The 15,957-nt window shown below is 40.6% G+C and overlaps 2 protein-coding genes and 1 pseudogene across 3 annotated transcripts in view; 1 reads left to right on the top strand and 2 right to left on the bottom strand.

The window, feature by feature from the left end:
* LOC141443614 (cytochrome P450 6B6-like) overlaps nucleotides 1-1,486 on the bottom strand; it is a 28,145-nt gene extending 26,659 nt beyond the window's left edge. For both annotated transcript variants that reach the window (XR_012453060.1, XM_074108956.1), the window contains exon 1: nucleotides 272-1,486. Coding sequence is in view for 1 of the 2 variants with exons in the window: in XM_074108956.1 (XP_073965057.1) it covers nucleotides 272-1,383 (1,112 nt within the window). In the remaining variant the exon portion in view is untranslated. The remainder of the gene's footprint in view (nucleotides 1-271) is intronic.
* A 6,315-nt stretch (nucleotides 1,487-7,801) lies between these two features.
* On the bottom strand, nucleotides 7,802-10,820 carry LOC141443233 (cytochrome P450 6B1-like). The gene is made up of 3 exons (XM_074108441.1): nucleotides 10,816-10,820; nucleotides 9,673-10,109; nucleotides 7,802-7,977 (listed from the first exon to the last, which is right to left on the bottom strand). The coding sequence occupies exons 1-3, from the start codon at nucleotides 10,818-10,820 to the stop codon at nucleotides 7,802-7,804; spliced, it is 618 nt and encodes a 205-aa protein (XP_073964542.1).
* Nucleotides 10,821-11,000: 180 nt separating this feature from the next.
* Nucleotides 11,001-14,585, top strand: LOC141443615 (cytochrome P450 6B6-like; annotated as a pseudogene).
* Nucleotides 14,586-15,957: the final 1,372 nt, after the last annotated feature.

Here is a 15,957-nt window from a genome sequence, read left to right as displayed (position 1 = left end):
CCAGAGATGTGTGAGGATGCGTTGCGAGGACGAAAAGAAACGCTTTCTTAACCTATTTTCGCTCCGTTCGACTACCTCCACTTATTCCACTTATTCTATACTAGATAACAATTATAGACGCGATTATATTGGTTCATGTTCATGACACATATTTCTCGCAACACATCCCCGGACATCTCCGGCGAAAACGCAGCCTTATCGTTACTTCCGGGCTGGATCTGCTAAATAACATAACAATGGAAATAAGAACTTTTAAGAACAAACAACTTACTTGAAGCACATCTCCAAATACTTCATCTCTTTGACGGCGTCGTAGCAGAGTTTGTTGTCGTACCGACTGAGGACGTGGTCGATCTCCTGCTGGCACTTGCGCTGCGCCTCCGGGTGGAAGGCGAGCTGGTGCAGCGTGTAGCTGGTCGCCGAAGAGGACGTCTCGAACCCGGCCGCGAAGAACACAAACACCTGGGCAGCCATCAACAGGTCATCTAGTTCCAGCTCTGCTCTCTGTGGTGTCCCATCAGGATTCCTCCTTTCCAGAGACTCTCCAACGATTACACCTTTCTGCTTTAATTCAAAAAGCAAATCTATAAAGTCGTTTCTTTGTGATGGCTTATAATGTCTCTGCTCCATAATACCTTTCACTAGCGAAACAGTAGTTGTTTCCACCCCCGGTGGTAATGTGTGAAAGTGCTTAAATGTTTCTGGAAACATCCATTTCAGTCCCGAAATGATACCTTCCCGCGCTGTTATGGTGAAGATTCGTTTTCCTAGCTGACGAAAAGTTGACGTGTCGTCGTTGATGCAGTCGGAGTCGATGCCGAAGCCGCAGGCGCCGATGAAGTCGGTGGTGTAGCGCGCCATGAGGTCGCGCACGTCCAGCTCCGCGCCTTTCGCCGCGCCCGCGCGCGCCATGTGCTGCAGGCGCTCAGTCCTCTCCACGATCAGCGGGAACATCGCCTTCAGCTTGCCCGAGGTGAACGCCGGCGTCAGCCGCTGACGCAGCAGCTTCCACAAGTCTCCGTCAGCAAAGAACAGGTTCTTCAGCATCGGTTCTATAACAGTCTTATGGGGATTCAACCCCCTCGGATAGAAATAGTGGAAGTCTGACACCAAAACATGTTTTATTAGTTCTGGATCCCGTACGACTAGTGAGAATGCGTGTCCTCCGAAGTATCCAACGAATTTTTCTTTCGGGTATTTTTGGTACAGCTCCGCGAGGTATTGCGCCAAGCTGACTTCCTGGAAGAATACTCGACGGATGCTACCAATGAATGGTAATGGTTTCTCATATTTTACTCCTTTGTTTTTCCAGTAATCATGGTTCGTTGTCCCCAATAAATAAATTAAGTAAACTATCACTCCAAATGCTATTATGAACAACATGTTTGTTTATCTATTTTTAGATTACATAAAGTACTACGTAACGGTGAATTTAAATTATATCACATTTAATCAACACATGTGCTGCGTGTTGTGTTATCGCGTACAGAACACAAACTGGTTAGTTTTATTAGATGTTTCCTTGGAATTAAACTGGACCGCGTGACGTCTTGGTGGTAAAACTGGTTTCACGGAACAAAAATAAATAAGTTCTATTGACGGGATGGGAAAAAAAACTTTTGGCTTGAAATGTCAAAGGTTACTGTTTTTACAACATTTTATTCAATTTGCCCTGTTTGTTATTGTTTTTTGTTTGGGACAATTCTTGCAAGTTTTTGACTCATTTTCAGTGGTCGGATTGGCTTGTACCTAATTTGGTATTGTAGGTGGGATGACAATAAATAAATATAAATAAATAAATATCACGGGACAATTCACACCAATGAGGGCTATCGCGAATGAATTCGCCGCTAGAGGCGCTAGTGTAGCGTGAGGTCTCCGAAATGTCAAATCTCATAGTTTTTGGGTGAGCTACGCGGGTTTATTTATAATTGGAATAATTTTGTGAATATTTTGCAATATCTGAAATTGATTATGGCAAATATGCGTTCCGGGGCAATGAATGTCTGTGTTTTGAGACAGTTTTGTCTTTCGGAAACCTTTGTCCTCCCTTTTTTCCGAACAAAACAGGGACTATGCAACACTGTGGCATGCTCGATATTTATATGGTACGGTTTTAAGGTGTATTAAATATGATTTTAATCTAAACTTTGTTTTCACGCCCGTAATAACAGACTTTCAAAACCATACTTAAAAACCTCACGCAACAGTGCGCCATCTAGTGAGACAAAAAACGATAGCCCTCATTGACCTAGTCCCAAAGTAAGCTTAGCAAAGCTTGTGTTATGGGTACAAAGCAATGGATAAATATAATTATAATTATAGATATAGATACTTACTTAAATACATATTAAACACCCAAGACCCGAGAACAAACATTCGTATTTTTCATACAAATATCTGCCCCGACGGGAATCGAACCCGGGACCTCAAGCTTCGTAGTTAGGTTCTCTAACCACTAGTCCATCTGGTCAATAAACAAAATAAAAGTACCTACAGTTAACAAAAAGTAGGTAAAATTAGTAAAAAAGCTTGTACTTACCTATAATGAGAAATGTTTTTTTTAACAGAAACCTACGTTTCTGTAGTCTAACAGCCTTATTCATAAAAAATCCTTAATTGAGGTTTGATCGGTCTGTTACTTAGCAGACTGATTAAGCTTGTTAGACGGTTGTCAAGAAGTATGATTCATAAACGCTTGCTAGCAGTCTGCTAGTTGTTGAGCTGCTGATAGACGGATTAGACGCGTTATGTTGGCCACCTTGACAAATCAAAGACAAAAAATGGCCTAATCGATAATTTAAAAAAAAATTGACAGCAGTGACAGCAAATTAGCAGGAAAAAAAATAAAAAGCGAGAAGTTTGTTTTCCCGCCATTTCCGATCCGCATGTTTATGTTGTGCAAAAGCCATAATTATGTTAATCATCCTAATTTTTTTTTCATATTTATTGTTAATTTATTGTTGCTAATTTAGAGGATTTTTAAATACAAATTCCTTAAAATATTTTTTCCTGTTTTTTTTTTTAATTTTTGCGTAACTTCACCCTTCACTAAAATATCTTCGGTATGGTTTTTTGGTCTTGTCAAAGTCAGCTGTTCAAACTTGTGGCGGCCATTTTGTGACTTAGCAGGGAGATAAAGGAGGGTCTACGGTCCTCTAACTTTAGCAGAGCCTTGATCGACTGATTAGCGCTAACAGACGTTTATGAATCATGTTTTTTAGCATCGAGCCTTCAAGGAGCCTTCAAGGAGGCTCTAACTTTTTATGAATAAGGCTGTAATAACTTACATTTCTTACACTGGTAGTGCAGAACGCTGCAAGTAGATAAATCGCGTTCCCCCGTTTCTTACACTTACAGCAGTTATGATGTTTTGGCTAGTTATATGCAGTTACCAGTTACCGCGTCTTGCCAGTTTTATACAGTCTAAACTAGAACATATATTTTAAAAGTCTTTTATAGGTATGATCATGAGGAATCGTTTTATGCATGGCAACGCAAAACGCTGTAACTCGAGTTGCAGGCTGCAGCGTATTGCCATTGAAGGGCAGGGCTACTCTACTACGAAACTCGAAACTTTAAGTTCGTGTCGTGCTGTCCCTCTGACACTTATACTATTTAATACGAGAGTGAGAGGGACGGTAAGATACGAACTTCGAGTTTCGAGTTTCGTAGTAGCCCTGCAGTTTTTAGGGAAAAGGAGCTGAAAAATGTGTCCGAAGTGCCCTTGAGACCTTTTTACCCGACTACGCGACTGTCCAAAGGAGGTAGGTTATTATGAAAGGGTTATTTTGAATTTTACCCGTGCTGGGGCTTGATCCTAGTGCTTTATATATATTTACAGCCTTATTCATAAAAAGTTAGAGCCTCCTTGAAGGCTCCTTGAAGGCCCGATGCTAAAAAACATGATTCATAAACGTCTGTTAGCGCTAATCAGTCGATCAAGGCTCTGCTAAAGTTAGAGGACCGTAGACCCTCCTTTATCTCCCTGCTAAGTCACAAAATGGCCGCCACAAGTTTGAACAGCTGACTTTGACAAGAGCAAAAAACCATACCGAAGATATTTTTAGTGAAGGGTGAAGTTACGCAAAAATTAAAAAAAAAAACAGGAAAAAATATTTTAAGGAATTTGTATTTAAAAATCCTCTAAATTAGCAACAATAAATTAACAATAAATATGAAAAAAAAAATAGGATGATTAACATAATTATGGCTTTTTGCACAACATAAACATGCGGATCGGAAATGGCGGGAAAACAAACTTCTCGCTTTTTATTTTTTTTCCTGCTAATTTGCTGTCACTGCTGTCAATTTTTTTTTAAATTATCGATTAGGCCATTTTTGTATTTGATTTATCAAGGTGGCCAACATAACGCGTCTAATCCGTCTATCAGCAGCTCAACAACTAGCAGACTGCTAGCAAGCGTTTATGAATCATACTTCTTGACAACCGTCTAACAAGCTTAATCAGTCTGCTAAGTAACAGACCGATCAACCTCAATTAAGGATTTTTTATGAATAAGGCTGTTAGACTTTGACACTACGTAAAAGCGGCCGCACTGCAACGTTTGATCGACAGAGCGAGAGGTTTGGCGTGCGACAAGAGGCGATAGTGACGCGTCGCCATAAAATCAAATCAATTTGAATTAGTCGCGCGATCGGTAACGTCATGTCTAATGTAAATAGCGAGGAATTATTTTTAGTGTGCAAGCTAGACAACCTATCTTTTTTTTTATTCGATTGGATGGCAAACGAGCAAGTGGGTCTCCTGATGGTGCGAGATCACCACCGCCCATAAACATCTGCAACACCAGGGGTATTGCAGACGCGTTGCCAACCTAGAGGCCTAAGATGGGATACCTCACGTGCCAGTAACTTCACCGGCTGTCTTACTCTCCACGCCGAAACTCAACAGTGCAAGCACTGCTGCTTCACGACAGGATTAGCGAGCAAGATGGTGGTAGCAATCCGGGCGGACCTTTTACAAGGTCCTACCACCTGCATTCTGCAGGATGGATGTCAAAGCATTCGAAAGATAAGGATAGACTGATGTGGGTTTCCAAATTAAATTATGGAAGGAAATACAATCAATCTTCCCGGAGCATACAGGTATGAAGGTTCGAGTAAAGGTGATGAAATTCACCATAGTCACTTCTTTTCAGGGTTCCGGAGCCAAAATGGCACAAACGGAACCTTTATAGTTTCGTAAAGTCCGTCTGCCTGTCTGTCTGTCTGTCTGGCTGTCCGTCCGTTCGTATGTTACTCGAAAACTACAAGATGTATGGTATCAATGAAATTTGGAGTACAGACGTCTTGTCAAAGCCGCTATTTAGTTTTGTAGTTAAATTACAAAAATAAAATTGAAATTTGTTGGCACATAGTTCAACAGCTCTTTTGAAAAGATAGTAAGGTTTCTCAAAAACTTTTTTGATTAAGTGAAGATTTCCGGAAATAATCGCTCCCAAAGTAGCAAAAATTGTGCCCCCCCCCCTCTATCTTGTAAACCGTTTGTTCAAAAAATAAGCATAAAATATGGAAAGGTAACTTGATAAATACTTTCAACGAAAATTGGTTTCAACATGATCGGATATACCGTTTTTGAGTTATTTCCGAAAAACTGCGCTTCCTAACAAAAGGACGTAAGTGCCGTGAAGAACTAAAGATACGCTCTTTTTCTGGTAATAAATTTTAAGACTGTAGTAAGTGTTTTAATTGTGTTATTATAACGCACATAATATTACTTGTTTTTTTTATTTATGCCATGGACCATTCTCTCTTAAGTTTCATCGATGAGTTTTCGAGCAGAAACATATTAATTGGATCAGAAATATCCATGGCGATCACGTTTTTCGACTGCTCACTATGTAAAATGCAACTAGAAAAACTATATCAAAACTTCCATACAATGTCGGGTGGATCTAGTCCCGTATCTGCTATGAAAAGGGGAAATACCTATCTTAGTAAAAAAAAAGATAATTTAGGCCTTTTGAAGTTCACGATATCAAACAGAAGACTTGCAAGATGTAAGTGTCTTCGAGAGAACATGTTAGCTGTTGAGATATGGCGTTATATGTCTTCTTGGTGGAACAACGAAACAAAAACGACAGCAAGCATTTTGGAAACGCTCAACCAAACGACGAGTCGCCGACTGCAACCTTGGTCCGTATACTAATTTGACCTTAGACAGAATCAGTGACTCACAAAGTGTAATATGCATTTTCTCACAAAGGAGGTTTCGAATCTGATATAAGACTTTTAGGCGGTAGAAGCATGACTTGACCAAACCTATAATATGACTTTAAAAGTATAGTTCGCTGTCAAATAGAATACCCAAATTTCTTGCGCGCGTTCAAAAAATTTACAGTCAATCGGATCAGAATTCGATATAGCACTTCTCTGTTGCTTTGAGCTGAGATCATAGGACCTATGTCACAAATACAAGTAATATAATAGTTACTTGTATTGTGCTTATGCCCTGATCACACGTACCGAGTAGCATGGCGAGACAGCAAATTGGTACTCGGCCGAGAGAATAGGGTGGGCGAGTAGGTGTTTACACGCATTTTGATTTTCCTGGTGACAATGGCCAATACGCGGTTGCGCGGCCGGTCGCTACGACGACGCTACTGACTGGCGAGTGGCGAGTGAACGAGTTCATACCTGCCGAGTGGCGAGCGAGTCGGCGCGGGGTATGCTGAGAGGAGTGCGGGGGTGGGCACTCGGCCTAGTAAACAAACCAGGGTCCGAGTGGCTCGCTCGCCATTTTGCTCGGCCGAGTACTAGGCCGAGTACTCGTCACATAGTACACACGAACCGAGCACTCGGCCGAGGACACTCTCTCGCCACTCTCTCGGTACGTGTGATCAGGGCATATGTGGGTTTAACAAAAGCCCATTTCTAATCGCTCATAATGATACGATACCCTATCAAGATCAGAACAGAACAGTTCCCTTCCGGCGATAAGCTCTTTCCTCAACCCACTCTTACAAAAACTTACACCATAACCGGCTGCAGTTTCATCTCATCACACAAGGTCTTAATTCTAAAACTGAAAACCTCAGACACCACAACTAGTTACTTATCATTTTTTTTAATTATGTAAAAAAAATTCGTTGCTAAATCAGTAATTCTATTTGGTTACTCATTCTACACAAGTTCTACACTCTTAATTTGTTTTGCGGTTTTTGCTTCGCGGTTAAAAGAAAATTATACTGATAGAAAAACGGCCAGTTTTAAATTATCTAAATAGTATATACCAACAATGTATTTCTCGACGACTGGCCTCAGGCTGGGAGGCTACTCCGAAATTAGAAAATCGAAGTTCGTATTGTGCCGTCCCTCGCACTCTCTTATTAAGTAAATAATATTAGCATCGGCGGGATTTTCGAATTTCGTAGTAGCCCTGCTGCTTTGGTTGGGGGGAAATGGAGGACTTGGGGGGGGGAGACTTTTGCCCACCAGTGGGACATCAATCCAGGCTGATAATAATAAAAATAGTACCAACAATTCGTTAAAATATTACTTAGCAAACGCTGTATTCGTAACTTTTAGACTGGTCACAGTAAAAAAGGAATTTAAAAAAACACAAACTGCTTTAAAGTATAATCGATTCTACTCTCGATTCGGAACAAAATACTTTCAGGTTTTCATGCAGTTATTTAATTACGTCTTGTATGTATGTTTTTGTTTTTCGTTTGTCGGGTGCTGCCGCCCATTTTGCATTTTCACCACACGAAGCTTACTGGTTTTTCGAAAGCTAAACGCTTTAATCTTTTCTGTACGAAAGTAAAAAAAAAAACAATCATTTGTTTTTTCTAAAAGTCAAAGACAAAGGCACTCCTCCCTTAATGCTCTGGACTACGTGTCCCGCAGGATCCTTCAAGGGTGTCCTGAGGGTGTTCGCCGAGGGTGCCGCCTGGAACTGGCTTAGGAGCGCCGCCAGCCCCGCCAGCGACTGCATCAGCCCCAGACGCTCGCCTGCGAACGTTAATTAAGGCCAATGGTATTTTTAAAACGCTTTGAACTATTTCGTCACTTTTCTACCAGCTTTTTGAATATCTTCGGCGCCATAAACGCATGTCATCACACACTGGTTGAAGACCACTGTGTGATACTTAACATCGATGACACATGGATTCGGGACGTGGTGCTTCACTATATGCCTTATAAATAGGCTAACAGTTGGTCACAGAACAGAGCTATGATGGAGAGTACTCCCATATGCTCGGGGTTTCTCTGCGGGATCGAATCAGAAATGAAGAGATACGGTAGAAGAACGAGGGTCACCGACATAGCCAAGCGAATTAGCTCTTTGAAGTGACAATGGGCTGCCATATAGCACTTGTAGATAGCCGTTGAGACTGAAAAGTTCTCGATGGAGACAGCGGATCCGCAACCGCAGCGTAGGAAGTCCACCAACGAGGTTAACTTGGTTCAAGCTGCGGGTTTACGGTGGATGTAGGCAGCTTTCAACCAAAGCAACTGTAGGTCTATGGGGGAGGTCTACATCCAACAGTGGATATGGCTAATAATATGATGATGATAAAACGCATGTCGTCTGTTCAAAAAAAACTACCCCGTCTACTTAGGCTCTTAACGGTAAAAATGGAATCAAGAAAAGAAAAAAGGAAACAGTTTATTAATTAATTCAGTAAGACTAGCCATTCGTCAGTCATAAAAATTTAATTTGTCATAAAGGCTAATAATAATAATAGGCCTTGACATCATTTATTTACAAATGATTAAAGTAGCATCACGACGACACTTGCGCTCGTGACTAAATAGGCCGATTCGGGATGGGATCCCCCGGCCGCACAAGACTCGATACAAACCGTACTGCGGCTTAATAATTCCTTGACCAATAAATTGTATTTTTATGTTAATAAATAAATAAATCATAACACAACATAAACAATGTGTTGACAATCGCACAATTTAGATTTAGACCAAAAAAAATCAACAACCCTGGCAATCTATGAGCTGCTCAATATTATTAGCCAGTGTAGGAATAATAGGGTCCCAGTTTCCGCGATCTTTATACTCAGATATGTCGAAAGCATTTGATCGAGTCTGTCACAAAAAGCTTTAGGCTAAGCTCTACAGCTATGGTATCACAGGCAACTGCTACTCGTGGCTTTTACCACAAATACATTTAAGTAAATTATCAACATCAAGGACTGGAGTACCTCAGGGAAGTATCCTGGGTCCTTTGCTGTGTCTTGCGTTTATCAATGACTTACCTGCTATCAATAAAAAAAGGATAAAATATTGCTATTCGCAGATGATTGCTCAATTGTAGTGCGCAGTGATCAATGCAATCAAAATTATTGTGATGAAGTCAACCAGGTCTTTCGTGATGTAAATGTTTGGATGGAAAATAATGATCTCTAGGTTAAGTTTCATGCGGCGCAGGGTAATGCAACACATATCAAGGTCAGCTACAAGGGCTGTGGCTTGGAAATGTTAATGGGACTAAATTCTGGGCATATTTCTCGATTGTCACACTAACTGGCAAAATCATGTGGATCATGTGGTCATGACACCTCCAGAAGATTCCGAAAAGTCTGCTCTTCTAGCATTTCATTCCTATGTTATGTCACACCTGCGCTATGGAGTGATTCTATGGAGCAATGCTAGTGATATAATTAGAGTTTTTAAATGCAGAAAAGATGCCTCCCGCCGCGCGCGCCATGTGCTGCAGGCGCTCAGTCCTCACCACGATCAGCGGGAACATCGCCTTCAGCTTGCCCGACGTGAACGCCGGCGTCAGCCGCTGACGCAGCAGCTTCCACAGGTCACCATCGGCAAAGAACAAGTTCTTCAACATCGGTTCGGTAACATCCCTATGATAATTGATTCCTCGACGATAGAAATACTGGAAGTCTGTCACTAGCACATGCTTTACAAGCTCCGGGTCTCTCAAAACAACAGCTGGCTCTCTCGAAAAATAGTACGCAACGAGCTTCTCTTCTGGATATTTCTTGTAAAGTTCCGTGAAGTATTCCGTCATGCTCATCTTCTGTCTGATGATTCTTCCCACGCTTCCGACGAATGGTAGCGGCTTCTCATGGCGGATGTCTTTCTTCTCCCAGTAGTCAAGGCCTTGTGTGCTGAATACATACAATACCAAACAACAGCGATTACCACTAGCTCTATCATGTTTATGCCACGGTCTTAATCTAATTTTAGTTTTAATTGCGTTACAAGGTCGGACATTTCGATCATTTCATAATTTGATGATAACGGTAACGTCAAGTCACGGCAGTGCGAGCGGTCGCTAAGTACTCAGCGAGCAAGCACGCACTGCCACTATACTAACGCAAACAATCACAATTTTCGCTGCAAAACTTATCTTTAAATAAGAACTTTATCGCATATTATACAAGTACCTTTAAATCCACATACATCTTGTTTTAATTGGTTCACTATAATATTAACATTTTTTTAGTCTGCTTTACTTAACTTTACGCATATTTTATTTTTTATTTTAAATAAACGCAAAATAAAATGTTAATCCAAGGCAAGGACAACACATCAGTGAAAACCGCATCCTTCTACGTTGAGTGGTTTCTGAGATTAGCGTGTGCAAAATGCACAAGCAAAAAGACAATTATTCTAAAAATCCTTGTATTGGGTTCTATTTGCGCTAATATAGGCCCCCAGTAACAGTTTTTCTTAAATATTTCCAATGCACAGACACCGACTTTCTACAGATTTATTATACCTATGTATAGATAGAAGATAGATAAATATTATATTAAATGGCCGCAATTGCAACTAAGTACTGATCGCATAAGTGCTCCATGCATTACTTACTGCATGTTATTGCAAAAAAACTTTTCTTTGACGCCGATTAACTAAATGAGGTCGTTTGTTGAGTTTTCATTATGTTTTTTACACAAGTAAATAAGTAACATTATTTCTAGTCTAATCACGCGATCCAATTGTTATTCAAGGAAAGAACTATTACTATAAACTAGTTTGTCTTTTGTTCTTGATAACACAACACGGGAGTGAAAAATTTCTATTTTATATCGAAACACAGCAAGAAAAGAAAAGGAAACATGTTTCTGTTCATAGCGTTTGGGGTGACGGTCTATTTAATTTATTTATGGAGTACAAGAAACCATGATTACTGGAAAACCAGAGGTGTAAAATATGATAAACCAGTACCTTTCATCGGCAGCATTCGTCGAGTCTTCTTCCAGAAAGTCAACTTTGCGCAATACCTTGCGGAGCTCTACCAAAAATACCCGAACGAAAAATACGTTGGATACTTCGGGGGGCACGCAGTCTCCCTAATTATACGGGATCCAGAACTGATAAAGCATGTGTTGGTATCAGACTTTAACTATTTCTACGCAAGAGGGTTGAATCACCACAAGACTGTTATAGAACCGATGATGAAGAACTTGTTCTTTGCCGATGGTGACCTGTGGAAGCTGCTGCGTCAGCGGCTGACGCCGGCGTTCACCTCGGGCAAGCTGAAGGCGATGTTCCCGCTGATCGTGGAGAGGACTGAGCGCCTGCAGCACATGGCGCGCGCGGGCGCGGCGAAAGGCGCGGAGCTGGACGTGCGCGACCTCATGGCGCGCTACACCACACGACTTCATCGGCGTCTGCGGCTTCGGCATCGATGCCGACTCCATCGACGATGAAAACTCAATTTTTCGTCAGTTAGGAAAACAGATTTTCACAGTTACCGCGCGAGGAGCTATCGTTTCGGGACTGAAGTGGATGTTTCCAGAAACGTTTAAGCATCTTCACATATTGCACCCGGGGGTGGAAAAAAATACTGTTTCAATAGTGAAAAGTATTATGGAGCAGAGAAATTATAAGCCATCACAAAGAAACGACTTTATAGATTTGTTTTTCGAGTTAAAAGGGCAAGGTGTGATCATTGGAGAGTCTTTGGAAAGGAGGAATCCCGATGGAACTCCGCAGAAAGCAGAGCTGCAGCTAGACGATATGTTGATAGCTGCTCAGGTGTTCATATTCTTCGCGGCAGGCTTTGAGACGTCTTCGTCAGCCGCCAGCTACACGCTGCACCAGCTCGCCTTCCACCCGGAGGCGCAGCGCAAGTGCCAGCAGGAGATCGACCACGTCCTCAGTCGGTACGACAACAAGCTCTGCTACGACGCCGTCAAAGAGATGAAGTATTTGGAGATGTGCTTCAAGTAAGTTAGTTTAAAATTCTGATTTTCATCATAATTATGCTATTCAACAAATCTAATTACATACGTTACGGGGGTTACTTTACGTTAGAGGAAGAATTGAGCAAGTTAGTGGGACAATGCATACTATGTATGAAATCTGATAAAAGAGGCACCACTTCTTTCCGACATTAGATATATATTAGTCAAATACGGCCTCAGATATCGCCCGAATCTAGAAACTTGAAAACTTTCTTCTCGTACCGCTGATTCAAATCACAAACAAAATATTATTTTATAATTTTCCAGAGAAGGCATCCGGATGTTTCCGTCCGTGGGTTTCCTGATCCGTCGATGCGCGCGTCAATACACCTTCCCTGGCACGGACCTGACCATAGACGAAGGGGTCTACGTGCTGGTCCCAGTGCAAGCTCTCCACCACGACGAGAAATATTTCGAAGAACCAGAGAAGTTCATTCCAGAACGTTTTAGCGCCGAGCGAGTGAGCAGCATCCCGAATCATGTGTACTTTCCATTCGGAGGAGGCCCCAGATCTTGTATAGGTAAGGTTAATCCTTAATCTCTTACTTGAAAGTTTATCGCAGCTTATTAGAATTCACCGATCTTACAACTTAAAATAAGTTCCTGTTATAAAATACAAGCTTTTTATACGACTACTTTTTAGGGTTCCAGAGCCAAAATGGCAAAAACGGAACCCTTATAGTTTCGCCATGTCTGTCTGTCTGTCTGCTTCTGTCTGTCTGTCCGTCTGTCCTTCCACGTCAGAAATAATATGTAGCAACTGCGCAGACGTAATGGTAGGAAAAAAATTTTTAGGGTCACGTAAGTGGGGTAATTTTTTTTCTCGACTAACCCTATAAGTATTGGGTATCGTTGGATAGGCCTTTTTAAACCATTAGGAGGTAGACTAGACGCTCAGAGACTATCAATGCTAGAAAGCTGTAATTTTGCACGGATATATATGTAAACTATACCTCCCATAGACGTAAAGTGGGGTGATTTTTTTTTTCCTCATCCAACCCTATAGTGTGGGATAGTTGGATAGGTCTTTTAAAACCATTAGGGGTTTGCCAAGACGATTTTTCAATTCAATGATTTGTTTGCGAAATATTCAACTTTGAAATGCAAATTTCATTAAAATCGAGCGTCCCCCCCCCTCTAAAATCTAAAAAGGTGGGCGGAAAAATTCGAAAAACTTCGGGATGGTAGTAAATATATCAACCTTTCAAGGAAAACTATAACGGCTAAGTTTGCTTGAGAATTATTAGTAGTTTAAGAGTAAATATAGCCTAAGGTATAAAATATACCTAAACTGGAAGATTCCGTATAAAATACGAAATCCTTAGAAAAATATTACTTATTTTGTTCGTAATGGCCACGGAACCCTATTTCGGGCGTGTTCGACACACTCTTGGCCGGTTTTATTTACTGTACTTGCGGGTGTCATCCAACGTACATAATATATGTAGGTATACCACATTTCAAGTCAATCAGACTACTACTGTAAAGGGATCAAAATGAACTTGCAAGATTTAACCCAGGGCAAGTTGAAAAAAAACTTGTAAAAACACTAATGAGGGCTATCGTTTTTTGTCTCAATAGATGGCGCACTGTTGCGTGAGGTTTTTAAGTATGGCTTTCAAAGTCTGTTTTACGGGTGTGAAATAAAGTTTAGATTAAAATCATATCTAATACACCTTAAAACCGTACCATAAAAATATCGAGCATGCCACAGTGTTGCAATGTCCCCGTTTTGTTCGGAAAAAAGGGAGGACAAAGGTTTACGAAAGACAAAACTGTCTCAAAACACAGACATTCATTGCCCCAGAACGCATATTTGCCAAAATTAATTTTAGATATTGCAAAATATTTACAAAATTATTCTAATTATAAATAAACCCGCGTAGCTCACCCAAAAACTATGAGATTTGACATTTCGGAGACCTCACGCTACATTTGCGCCTCTAGTGGCGAATTCATACGCGATAGCCTCATTGAAAGCAAATTGTACAGTACCAGATTAATATCTGCCACAGCGGAGCGTGCAAAAATATCTGACACGTCCTTCCGGTAGAATTAGACTCGTATGAGATATTTATGCTTGTTGTGTCAGATAGTGGTGCTGGTGACTGTACTAAACACTGTATACCATATACATTAATATGTAAGAAGCGTTGTTTATCTTCAGGCGGACGCCTCGGCCTGATGCAGTCGCTAGTGGGGCTGGCCGCACTCTTGCGCACGTGCACAGTGGCGCCATCTGTTAACACGCTGCGAACGCCTATCTCGGACCCGGCCGCTATGCTCGTACAGAACATTAAAGGTGGCCTACCGTTGCAGTTGCAGGAAAGAAAGTTTCCTGCTACTCCTCACTAGATGTCACTTAATTCAATGATTACAGCTCGCTCTATGAGGGTAGTTTTTCTACGGTATTATTACAATGAGGGTTTCTTGACAAGCGAAATATCGGTAGATAGCGTCAGTATGGAGAGGTTCGTTTGACGTTATTTTCGTATTTCTAGCTTGCGATTAACTCATTTATTAGGGTTCGTAGCCAAATGGGAAAACGGAACCCCTTATAGTTTCGCCATGTCTGTCTGCGTGTCCGTCCGTCCGCGGCTTTGCTCAGGGACTATCAATGCTAGATAGCTGTAATTTTGCACGATATATGTAAACTATATGCCGACAAAATGGCACATTAAATTAGAATAAAAATTAAAAAAAAATTTTTTTTAGAGTACCTAACCAAAGACGTAAGATGGGGTGTGTTTTTATTTTCTCAACCACCTATAGTGTGGATAGGTCTTTTAAAACCATTATGGGGTTTTGCTAAGACGATTTTTCCGTTTCAGTTTTTTGTTTGCGAAAATATCAACTTCAAAGTGCAAATTACTAATGGGACATCTTATTGCAATGAACATGACTTGACAATAAATAAATAAATAAATTTTCATGAAAATCGAGTGGATGGTAGAAAGTATATCAAACTTTCAAGGAAAACTATAACGGCTAAGTTTTCTTGAGAATTATTAGTATTTATGAGTAAATAGCAGCCAAAGGTATAAAAATACCTACCTAAACTTCTTGGAAGCGTCCGTATAAAATACGAAATCCTTTGAAAAATACTACTTAATTTTTTCATGATAGCTACGGAACCCTATTTTGGGCGTGCCCGACACGCTCTTGGCCGGTTTTTTAACCAATCACAAACGTGACGCAAAAGTCAAAGTTGCCAAACGACCTGCCACTACTACCCATTTATTACTAGTGTCAACCACTCGTATCTTATCATAGAAACCCTCATTGACTCGAGATAAAAAATGAACCACTATTACAGTAGTTTAAAATGTGGTACAGTACAAGTAATACCGCGAAGGCCCTGTAACAGGAGCAAAAAATTAACCCAGATTCTGCTACTTTAATTATGAAACTTTCAAAAATTTAATAATATTATCATTATGTTTATTCCAAACAAGTTGAATGCTATTTTCAATTTACGGCATCCAATAGCCTAAAATGACATCGCCCTGTCACGTAACAAAATGACGGATTCAGCAATACATTGCTTGTCCAATCAAATTTTAAACTATAATAAAAAATCAAATGGTCGTTATTTTCAAAAGTTTTAACAACTAAGTTGGTGACTTGTGTGGTTTTAATTTTTTTGTTCCTGTTTCATACTGGCCCAACCGGTATAAGAAAGAAATATTATTTTCATCACACTTGCTCGTCAATGATTTATTCATATTATTTTCAAAAAAATTACAGCTTACAGTTAACACCA

Source organism: Choristoneura fumiferana, chromosome 27 (genome assembly GCF_025370935.1).
Source record: "Choristoneura fumiferana chromosome 27, NRCan_CFum_1, whole genome shotgun sequence".
Classification (NCBI taxonomy): domain Eukaryota; kingdom Metazoa; phylum Arthropoda; class Insecta; order Lepidoptera; family Tortricidae; genus Choristoneura; species Choristoneura fumiferana.
This window is presented reverse-complemented; position numbering and strand designations above follow the sequence as displayed.

Coding starts and splice junctions, on each gene's coding strand:
- LOC141443233 (XM_074108441.1), bottom strand. Junction 7,978..9,672: donor CATGGCGCGCGCGGCGGGAG/GCATCTTTTCTG, acceptor TAACGTTCGCAG/GCGAGCGTCTGGGGCTGATG.